At 44.4% G+C, this 12,391-nt stretch overlaps 1 protein-coding gene across 1 annotated transcript in view; it reads right to left on the bottom strand.

Moving 5' to 3' along the window:
- Positions 1-12,391, bottom strand: part of dscamb (Down syndrome cell adhesion molecule b) — a 182,337-nt gene that overhangs the window by 76,059 nt on the left and 93,887 nt on the right. The window contains exon 4 of the mRNA XM_073817585.1: positions 6,166-6,312. Coding sequence (XP_073673686.1) covers positions 6,166-6,312 — 147 coding nt within the window. The remainder of the gene's footprint in view (positions 1-6,165; positions 6,313-12,391) is intronic.

Raw genomic sequence — 12,391 nt, 5'->3', positions numbered from 1 at the left:
TTGGGCTACCATCAGGGCTAGGGCTACCACCTAGGTCTCGCCTGGCTCGTCTTGCTCTATGTCCCTTTTGTGTCCTCCCTGGCTCCTCCCTCAATCTGATCCTCCCTGGACTCCCGGATGTCCGTTCTCCACCAGAACCTCCACCCACATTGATTTCCAAGTGCTATTCTCACGTCCACCTCCTTAGTTCCCTCCATCCATCTCTTCTTCTTCTGCGGCGCGAGGGGGGGGGGCAAATGTCACACCCCCGTTGGACTGTGTGCTTGGTTTTTCCCTCATGTGCCCATATATAGTTGTTTCTGTTTGCTGTCCTCGTTTAGTCATTATTATAGTTATAGTATAACCTTGTTTCACTGGTGTCTTAATTAGTTCATTGTATCTTTATAAGTTGGTTTCAGTTCAGTGTTTATTTTCCAAACTCTGGATTTAGCTGTTGTGGATTATATTAAAGACTTGTCATTGTATTTTGCCTTTGTGTTGCGTCTTCCTTACACACAACCGACACTATATATGCTGACACTATTGGAATGCCTCTGCATAAGTGTCACCAATAGCGCCTCCGTGGCCCTTTCCGACCGAACACAGCGGGAACCTTCACCCGAATATTAGTTCCGCCCGGACTCTTTTCTCACACGGACCCAGTACTTTTCCATCTCAGCTGTGGCTCATCATCCCATTAGTTATCGCCTTTATAAGGCGCGGACTTTCTCTTGTTCTTTGCGAAGTCTTATCGTCTTATCGTTATGGTCGTAATTCTGAGCGTTTATCTCTGTGTTGGATTTTCTGTGTATGATTCTGGACTGTGTACCCCGTTGACGATTCCTGCTGCCTGCCATTGCGACCATTGCCTGTCTATTGAACTGTTTCCCGGATTACCTACGTTGTTCCTGTTTTCTGGTGATTATTCCTGCCTGTTGACGATTCTTAATAAAGCCTTGCAGATGGATCCGAATGTCTCTGACTCCATGTTACAGAAGACTTCGCCACCTCAGGATCCAGCGGCTTTAAATCAAGTGGTGACTGAAGTGACACGGCAAGCCTCTCTGTTGACTGTGCATCACCAACAATTGGATCGGCTGACCGCCATGACCGAGGAGTTGGTGCGGTCTATGCGGTCGCTCACCCAGGCTGTGCAACAAGACCCCACTACATCGAATCCTCCCACTGCATCCCCCACCGCGCCGCCTCCCGCGGCCTTCACCACGGGAATGCACGCACCCCGCCTGGCACTTCCAGAGAAGTATGACGGCTCTCCAGGCAAGTGCAGGGGCTTTCTTATGCAGTGTGCCATCTATGTGAACTCGCTGCCGCCGGGCTCTGTGATGGAGGATGGCAAGGTTTCCCTCGTCTCCACCCTTCTCACCGGCAAGGCCTTGAGCTGGGCAACGGCCTTGTGGGAGGGCCAACAGATGGTTTTCCCGTCGTATCAGCACTTTCTCACCAAATTCCGGGAGGTGTTTGATCACGCTGAGGATGGCAAGGAGGCGGAGGAGGAACTATTAAACCTTCGCCAGGGATCTTCCACCGCTGCGGATTACGCTCTCACGTTTCGCACGCTACCAGCCCAGGCGGGCTGGGAAGGAAAACCCCTTAAGGCCATGTTCCGCCGAGGGCTTCGCACGGACCTGCAGGCTGAGCTCGCTTGTCGGGATGAGAACAAGACTTTGGAGGAGTATATGGAGATGGCGATCAAACTGGACCATCTGCTCCGCTCTCGCAGGAGTCGCCAACCACGATTACCTCTCGCCTCACCCCAGTCTTCGGCTCACGCCCTGGAGGAGCCCATGCAAGTGGGATTTTCCCGCCTCTCTGATGAGGAGCGCGAGAGAAGGATGAGAAATCGTCTATGCCTCTACTGTGGTCAGTCTGGTCACTTCCGAGCTCAATGTTCTGCTCGTCCTCCAAGAACCACCAGCACTCGGGTAAGCCACACTTCCTTGTCACCCTCTCTCTTGTTGGATGTGTGCTTGATCGTCCACGGCCGCCACATCAAGACTAAAGCCTTTATTGACTCAGGGGCGGCCGGTAACTTTATTGACCAAGACTTTGCTAATCGCCATCGCATATCTCTTGTTCCATGTGACCCTCCTATGGCGGTGGCAGCCCTGGATGGAAGACCACTAGGTGCTGGAAAGATCTACCACATCACTGAGGCCATCACACTGATCACCAGCTCCCTGCACACCAAGACCATCCAGCTCCACGTCACCCAATCACCTCACCACGCCATTATTCTTGGCCACCCCTGGCTCACTCTCCACGATCCACAAATTTCCTGGAAGGATCAGGACATCATCCAGTGGTCCCAATCTTGTCTCCAGAGGTGCCTCAAGTCCCCACAGAGGAACCATCACGTGGTCCCAGTTCCCCAACCTGAAAGTCAACCCCCGCAGGGCCTTCCCGAGGTTTACTGGGATTTCCAATCTGCATTCAGCAAGTCCCGGGCCACCCAGCTTCCACCTCATCGGGACACGGATTGTGCCATCGAGCTCTTACCTGGAGCCACGCTCCCCAAGGGTCGTGTATACCCCCTGTCCCAACCCGAGACTCTGAGCATGCAGCAATACATCGACGAGGAACTCGCCAAGGGGTTCATCCGACCCTCCACCTCACCTACCTCGGCGGGCTTCTTCTTCGTAAAAAAGAAGGACGGATCCTTACGTCCCTGCATCGACTACCGAGCCCTCAACGAAGTGACAACCAAGTACCGTTATCCCCTACCCTTGGTACCCTCAGCCCTGGAACAACTCCGCACTGCCCGTATCTTTACCAAGCTCGACCTGAGATGCGCCTACAATCTCATTCGCATCCGGGCAGGTGACGAGTGGAAGACGGCCTTCTCCACAACGACTGGCCACTATGAATATCTGGTCATGCCCTTCGGTCTGTCCAACAGTCCCTCTGTCTTTCAGGCCCTTATCAACGATGTGTTCCGAGATATGCTCAACAAGTGCGTCATAGTCTACATTGACGACATACTGATCTACTCCAACACCCTGTCCGAACACGTCCAACACGTACGGGCTGTGCTCCAAAGACTAGTCCAGAATCAGCTGTACGCCAAACTCCCTAAGTGTGCCTTCCACCTCTCCACCGTCTCCTTCCTAGGATACATCATCTCTGCTGAGGGAGTCACAATGGATGACAACAAGGTTTCCGCCGTGCTACACTGGCCCCGTCCCCAAACCGTCAAAGACCTCCAACGTTTCCTGGGGTTTGCCAACTTCTGTCGAAGATTCATCCGGGGTTTCAGTCAAGTGGCAGCTCCCCTAACTTCCCTCACTCGCAGTGGAGGTGGATCCAACAGGCTGGCATGGTCTACGCTCTGCGAGAAAGCGTTCCAGGATCTGAAGACTCGTTTCACCTCGGCTCCCATCTTGAAACACCCAGACCCCCAACGTCAATTCACTGTGGAGGTGGACGCCTCCAGCACAGGCATCGAAGCAATACTGTCACAACGCCAGGGAACCCCAGAGAAATTGTACCCGTGTGCCTACTACTCCCGCAAACTCAATCCCGCGGAACGTAATTATGACGTCGGGGACAGAGAACTGTTGGCCATGAAAGCGGCCCTGGAGGAATGGAGACACTGGTTGGAGGGCTCGACCATACCCTTTCTCATTCTAACCGACCACAAGAACTTGGAGTACTTGAGAACCGCCAGACGTCTCAATGCCCGCCAGGCCAGATGGTCGTTATTCTTCTCCAGGTTTCTCTTCACCATAACCTATCGGCCCGGGTCCAAGAACGGTAAGGCGGACGCACTCTCCCGCCAATACGACTTATCCCAATCAGATACCTCTCCGGCCACCATCATTCCCATCTCCCAGATCGTCTCCCCCGTGCAATGGGACATCATGGCCGAGATCACTGAGGCCCTAGAAACAGATCCTGCTCCTCCGGAATGCCCTCCTGGACTGGCCTACGTCCCCGCTCCCCTACGGCATCGAGTATTGACACTGATCCACGAAAATCCCAGCGCCGGCCACCCCGGCGTCCAGGCGACCAGGGAACTCGTTCTCAATAAGTTCTGGTGGCCTTCCATGACTCAACAGATTCTAACCTTCGTCAAGGAGTGTGTCACATGCAACCAAACCAAATCCCTACGCCAGCGCCCTGCCGGTCTGCTCCAGCCTCTCCCCATCCCGGAGAGACCATGGTCCCACCTGGCCGTCGACTTCATGACCGACTTACCACCTTCTCACCACAACACCGTGATTCTCACCATCATTGACCGGTTCTCCAAGTCATGCCGCCTTATTCCGCTTCCTAAACTTCCCACTGCATGGGAGACTGATCAAGCCTTGCTCAACCAGGTCTTCAGATTTTATGGTTTGCCCGAAGACATAGTCTCGGATCGAGGACCCCAATTCACGTCCCGTGTGTGGAGGTCCCTCTGGTCTCAGTTAAATGTCAACGTCAGCCTCACGTCAGGGTACCACCCGCAATCCAATGGACAAGTGGAGAGGCTGAACCAGGAACTCTCCCGCTTCCTACGAGCTTACTGTCACCTCCATCAGGAGGACTGGAGCGAATACCTCATGTGGGCAGAATACGCCCAGAATTCCCTCAAGAAGCCCTCCACCCAACTTACCCCATTCCAATGTGTGTTAGGCTTCCAACCTCCACTATTCCCGTGGTCCGGGGAACCTACTAACCTCCCCGCAGTGGACACCTGGCTACGGAGGAGCGAAGCCACCTGGGATCTAGCGCACACCAACCTACGACAGGCTATCCAACGAGTTACCCGCCAAGCCAATCGCCTCCGGAGAGCCGCTCCCCCATACCAGGTCGGACAGTGGGTCTGGCTCTCCACCCGGGACCTGAGACTCCGACTCCCCTGCAGAAAGCTTAGCCCAAGGTACGTGGGTCCGTTCAAAATCCTTAGACAAATCACTCCACTCTCCGTTTAGATCTCCCATCTCATTACCGCATCTCACCCACTTTTCATGTTTCCCTGCTCAAGCCCGCTGTGGAACCGGGAGGAGAGGGGGACCAGGACGAGGCCGCTCCGGCAGAGACTCCTCCCCTAATGGACGCAGACGAGAGCATTTATCAGATCAACCAGATCTTGGACTCTCGGCGCCGAGGCGGGGTCCTCCAGTATCTCGTGGACTGGAAGGGATACGGCCCCGAGGAGCGGTCTTGGGTCAATTCTAAGGACATGCTCGACCCACAACTTACTGCTACATTCCACCGGGAACACCCAGAGAAACCCGCTCCTCGTCCCCGTGGTAGACCTCGGCGCCGAGGAGGAGCTCACGTCGGGAGCCGTTCGCAGGGGAGGGGCTCTGTCACCAATAGCGCCTCCGTGGCCCTTTCCGACCGAACACAGCGGGAACCTTCACCCGAATATTAGTTCCGCCCGGACTCTTTTCTCACACGGACCCAGTACTTTTCCGTCTCAGCTGTGGCTCATCATCCCATTAGTTATCGCCTTTATAAGGCGCGGACTTTCTCTTGTTCTTTGCGAAGTCTTATTGTTCCCTATGATCGTAATTCTGAGCGTTTATCTCTGTGTTGGATTTTCTGTGTATGATTCTGGACTGCGTACCCCGTTGACGATTCCTGCTGCCTGCCATTGCGACCATTGCCTGTCTATTGAACTGTTTCCCGGATTACCTACGTTGTTCCTGTTTTCTGGTGATTATTCCTGCCTGTTGACGATTCTTAATAAAGCCTTGCAGATGGATCCGAATGTCTCTGACTCCATGTTACAATAAGATGGTGTCTGAAGCATGTGTGGAAATACACCAATTTATTTATTTTAGTATTGTATGAGTGTGTAATTTCATACAAATTCATACAATCACAGTCTGACTGATGAGCAGATCATACAGATCATACGTCTTGAGTCTTGAGTCTTTGTGTAGCCCTGTCCCAAAAGCCTGTATATTAAATATGTTTTAATTGGCTGATTGTTCATAAACAGCTTTCTTAGAGTGACATGCTTTTACTGTGACTATATTCAAATGATACTGTAGAACAGCCTCGTACCTTATTGCTTAATTGTATTTTTCAAATTAAAATTTTAATTTCAAATGCAAAACTTGTAAGTAATTGCCATATGAATTTTTGACCAAATCACAGAGCGCTGACATCCATCTATAGATATGTGAGAGAAGGTTTATGTGAAGCCATGACAGCAACACAAAGGCCCCTCACCTGATAAAAGCAGTCGGGCACTGTTGCTCTGTCTGGTCTCCCCTGTGTATCGGTGCCGCGTGGTACAGCGATAAATATTCACCGCGTCCTCTGACTGCACATCCTGAATATACAAGGCCCCCGTGGATGTAATAAGATATCTTGGTCCTGAAAAAAAAGAACAAAATATTGTGGTTAGAATCGCTAACCCCAATTAAAGGCATATAACATGCTGCACTATGTTATTTGACTTCATATTCCATCAAAAACAAATGTATGTAAAACATTTATTGCTTTCATAAGATAAGAGAATCCACACGTGATGTCTCTTTGAAGCCAGCGCTGGCAGACCTGAGGGAGCGGAGTATTGAACAATTGGACGTGACTGTTTTGCAACTGAGCCAATCGCTCAGTCAGTCGCCCAGAGCTTGAAACAGGAAAAAAAGCTTTCAACAACTGCAGCCATTCTTACAGTTCACACATACACAGCCGGAGAAACGTTACAATTATGATTGTTAGTTCTTGAAATCTTATTCATTTATTTTTCAGGATTATATTGCGTACAGTAAAATGACTGCATAAATGGACACAAATTACTATGATGTTGATGCGTACAAGATGAGAAATGGATCTTGTGGTGCACAGGGGTTGAAAAGAGAGAGAGAGACAGACAGAAAAGGAGAAATAGAGTCTGCAGCTACAGCAAGCATTGACCTAGTTAGAAATGAGAGTCCAGGATTTGATACCCTAGAGGGGGTTATAGCTCCTAGTTTACATGCAGTCGTCTGAGACCTGCTACCAGCAGTGCAAATGGAAAACTGGGAAAATGCATCTGTGCACTGTTGTTTTGAAAAGGTTAAAATTAGAAGGGGGGTGGGGGGGGGGGGGTAGAATAGAATAGAATAGCTATTGTTATTTTGTTAAATGTGAGCCAAATTAAACATAATTATAACAATTAAAAGAATCAAAGACTTAAACTACTTCAGTCTGAGTGCACTGAATTTTTTAATACACTAAATTTTTTTTAATACAGTTTCACAATTTGAGTTGAATTACTGAAATAAATTAACTTTTCCATGACATTCTAATTTATTGAGATGCACCTGTATATTTGAATATATTTGAACATATATTATTATATTAATATATATTAACTAATGATCTGTTAAGCATTATATAATGTTTGTTAATGATTTATTAATGAAAGTTTTTATAGAGTGTAACCAAGAATGACTCATAATCAGCAGGGAAAAAAAAAAAAGTTTTTTCATGATCAGGATTTTAAAAACAGGCCTATAAAATAAAGAATTTAGAAGAGGCACACAAATTGCTAGACAAAATAATTTCTAAATCTAAATTCAAGATCGTCTCAATTGACCAACTAACAACATATTTAACTTCAATGACATCTTCTGATGCTCCACATGGGTGACAGAAGGCTGGACAACATGTTCCCAGCTAATCAATGTTAAATCCAGGATCCAGACTGCCTGTTCCTCAGGGGATGAGAGCACTAATCAGGGATGATTAAGGTCAGAGTTCCTGGTTAACCCTGGACTTGGATTTCTCAACCCGCTCACCACACCCTCCTGTCACCCGGCCGACGCAAAACCATACTGGGACATAGAATTTGAATACAAGTGCCAGGACGTCATTTAAGGACTAAATAGGTAAAACTCACAAAACGTATCAAGAACATGTCCATCTTTTATTTTACAAATTCAACAGTAAAAAAAATCATTAATGAAAGGTTAAAAGGTTGCATTCACAAATATTTATCATCTGATTTATATCATCCTTTCTTTGTCTTTCATTCTTTTTGCTCTTTACTCTTTTTTCAGCACCCTTCTCCAATTGTAAGCATGAATAATTCATTTGCAGTGCAGCCCCAGTACACCAAGACACAACACAATAACATTTTCCACTTCACAACCATCTCCAAAATTTGTGGAAAATGACATTGAAAAATACCCTAGATGTTCTGGGTGTATAAATGAACTAAAAGCACATGAGGTTAAAAAAACTGAAACTTAGTCCCTCAATTTCAACCATCACATCTCTCAATGATGCATCTGTTTCATGACTCTGCTGTTTGGGTTGCGTTCATGGTCTTGTGTCATTCAAGCAAACAGACAGCCTCTCATATTTCCTCCATAAATTATTGAATTTTGTTGCAAACCATGCAAAAAATGACCGGCAGCCACAGAAATGATTCATCTATATTTCAAAAGGATAAATACATTGTGCATGATGTGCTGTATGAAATAATCATGCATCTGGAGTGAGGCTGATACTGCATTCTCTGTGCATGATTTACTGTGGATGCTGGGTTAGTCAACATGAAAAAAAATTTGCTTTCTTAATTCAGGTGGAATTTAATTTAATGCAAAAGTAACTCCTTGATATTTCTGCTGCAGTATATCAGAATAAACACAAAATATGCCTATTAATTAAATACTGACATCTTTGCAATGCAGATCTGGACCTGTGCAAAGCATTGCCAGAAGAACTTGTGCTTGCACAATTCAACTGTTCTAACTCAGCAGGGTGTCTGAGTTGAGAAAGCAGTGTATGTCTCTTTCAAAGACTGATAATATGAATTCAGAGGCCTGTCGTCTCTGCACTGACAACAGGAGATTTCTGTTGCATGCTGGGAAAGTGGGGAATATGCAGGAGCATTGAAATTCATTTCAAATCCAGTGGATTACTACACACTTCTGTGGGCTAGTATTTCAAAAGCACACACAGAATGAATTTCACACAAATCAAAATGCCTAATGAAAGTTCAAATGTAGAGACAAAAGTTGATTATAATGTATCATTAAGAATTTAGATATCCCAGAATCTTGTTCATAAAACAGTACACAGTAAAGACAGTATTTATAGTGATTCGATAAAAAAGCTGTGTTCGGTAGCACAGCTCTCATGATAGTTTCATTGATATTATTAGCGGAAGTGTGCAAGCTGAAGAGGAGAGCAAGAGCAATCATGACCCAATTACAGCGCTTGCTCAACTAGAGCAATTAACACATTTATATCAAATGAGTTCAATTAGTGAACCGGGTCCTCTCGAATGCGTTAAGAGACAAGAGGATATTCTGCTGTGCTAAGCGTTGGCATTTAGCGGAAGATAGCATATGCTAAAAGAAAACGTATCTGCTATACTCCACAAATAACCAGTGCTGACTCAAGATTCGTGCATTTATGCAACATTCATACATTTTTTGAGACAATGTCATGTTTTATTTTAATTAAATCAAACTGAAGTTGAATTCTTTTAGAATCGGCGGTGAGTGAACACAACCACTCTACAATGATAAAAGTCCATGGTCCGTGTACGTTTTATTTATTTCATTTTCAATTTGCAACGAAATAAGCAGAAATGAGAAAACGGCTCATTTATTCGTTTTTTCATTTGTTCAGAAAACGAAAAAACAAGATTTTGGCTCGATTTTTTCGTTTTTTGGTTCACGGGTAGAAAACGGATAAACGACTTCAAAATTCGTTTTCCACATGTGGGCGGTCACGAGACGCCCTTTACGCCAACCAAATCTGGACCGGTGACGCCATCCATTGATCATTCAACAAAATAAAAGACCATTATTTTTAAAAAGACCATTATTTATTTATTTTCATTCTTTATTTTCATTCTAATTGCAGTCTTTAAAACAACGAACAAACAAGGGAAATAACATTAATTGTATCAAAATATAAGTCAAGTCAAGTCACCTTTATTTATATAGCGCTTTTAACAATACAGATTGTGTCAAAGCAACTGCACAGTATTTAAACAGCACAATAGTGTGTAAGCAACGCATTATTGTAAACAATCAATTTTCAGTTAAAGGCAGTTCATCAATGAATTCAGTGATATCATCATCCAGTTCAGTTCAAATAGTATACGATATCGCTGGAAAGTGTCCCCAACTAAGCAAGCCAGAGGCGACATAAAATAAGACACTTAAAAATAATAAAATAGAAAAAGCAATAAGAAAATCGCATGTACATATGTGTACAAATAGTTACAAATTATACAAACAAAACATTTTAAGCTTTCAAATAATTTAAAGCTTGTGCCGCTTTGTTTATTGTAAGATGTAAAAATATGATATATATATTTTTTTTCAACAAAATTATGGCTTTCTTCTGTTCAGCCTAACTCGTTTCACAGAAATATTTATTTCATAGCTATTAATCTGCACCCAGCATGTTTTATTTTGCTGTATGGTTTATAATCTGAGTATCTGCGGTACCCAGACAGCGCAAAGAAGAACAGATCAATGTTCAGTCAAGTGTAAATGCACAGCAGTCATAACTTTTCTTTTAGACATTATGCTCAGTTTTGGACAAGCGATGGTAAGTGCAAATACTGTTATGCAAACAGGCTGAAGGTACCGAGGGTGGAGAATTAAATTTTTACTGTACTGTATATCGTAGCCACAGGAACGTTTCATTTCGCCAGGATTTAAGTTATTATACTGTAAGTGTGCACAGCCTTGATGCTTAAGTAAAATGTTGATATTAGCTAGATAAAAAAGTCGGTGTTTCACGGTGTTCGGCCATCCACCGATTAAATTAATTGTCCACCAATGTTATAAAGACATAATTTATATAGAAATAATATCATTGTAGTTATACAATACAATCGTCCGCTTCATACAGCACGAGCAACAGCGCAAGAGACGAGTGATTCAGCGAGATGATTGACACGACGATTAATATAGATAGATAGATAGATAGATAGATAGATAGATAGATAGATAGATAGATAGATAGATAGATAGATAGATAGATTTTTTTTATTGTAGATTAAAAAATGTTGGTGATCCAGTGTAAATATATAATACAGTATAAAATGACAGTTTTTTTTTTTTTTTTCTTTTACATTTTTTAAACTCTAGCCTAATATTTGATTTCCCTGGGCCCACCCAGCAGGTGACCAATTAAGTGTCATTAATTATCTGTGCACATTTAACTTAAATCTCAGCAAAATAAAACGTTCCTGACTGTGGCTATATCGGTATATGTATATTACCTTCAGGCACCTATATTTTTTTTTATTGAACAAAAGTTCACTTTGCGCTCTTGTGCTTCTGCCTCCGCTATTGTCCTGTCAATCATCTCGCTGGATCAGTGCGCTGTTGCTCGTGATGTATATGAAGCAGACGATTGTCTGTTGTCCCGCTGAACTACCTAGATATTATTTCTATAAAAATTATTTCTATATAATATTTTAATAAAAAACGACGGTGGGGCGGTGGGCAAGTAATTTAATCGTTAAATGACCGAACACCATGAAAAGCTACTTTTTAAAGCATTATTTTTTATCTAGCTGATATCAACATTTTACTTAAAGGTTGTATCAGCGATTTCTAGCCTAAAACATAAAGTGTCAAATTCAGCTGACCTTTATTCACGATCCGCTCGCTGCCTGCCCCATAAATTGTCTGTGAAAAAACCTCTCTGGTCAGCCTAGGTTCCGAGATATGCCAAAAAAACAATCGGCGCTATCAACTATTCCACAGATAAACAAACCGTGTTCCAACCAATCAGCGTCAGGGGTTTGGTGTTGTGGACTTTCCTACTGGTGCAGGGATGTGAGGGAGGCGGAGCGAAAGTCCACAACACCAAACCCCTGACGCTGATTGGTTGGAACAATGTTTGTTTTTGCTGTGGAATGGTTGGTAGTGCCGATTGTTTTTTTGGCATATCTCGGACCCTAGGCTGACCAGAGAGACGCGTTTTTTTCACAGACAATTTATGGGGCAGGCAGCGAGCGGATCGTGATGAAAGATCAGCTGAATTTTACACTTTATGTTTCAGGCTAGAAATCGCTGATACAACCTTTAAGCATCAAGGCTGTGCACGCTTATACTAACTTAAATCCTGGCAAAATGAAACGTTCCTGTGGCTATGATATACAGTACAGTAAAAATTTAATTCTCCACTCTCGGTACCTTCAGTCGATTTGCATTACAGTATTTGCACTTACAGTACCATCGCTTGTCCAAAACTGAGTATAATATCTAAAAGAAAAGTTATGACTGCAGTGCATTTACGCTTGACTGAACATTGATCTGTTCTTCTTTGCTGAAATAAATATTTGTGAAAAGAGTTAGGTTGAACAGAAGAAAGTCCAGTCAGAGGACTATCATCTTGTTGACTCTCATTTTAATAGAAACAGCCACAATGGTTAAAAGAATCAAGAAATAACGTGACACAAGCTGTAAATTATTTTAAAGCTGTA

The sequence above is a fragment of the Garra rufa genome, chromosome 14, assembly GCF_049309525.1.
Source record: "Garra rufa chromosome 14, GarRuf1.0, whole genome shotgun sequence".
Lineage (NCBI taxonomy): Eukaryota > Metazoa > Chordata > Actinopteri > Cypriniformes > Cyprinidae > Garra > Garra rufa.
The sequence above is the reverse complement of the archived record's forward strand: the minus strand, read 5'-3'. Positions and strand labels throughout refer to the sequence as shown.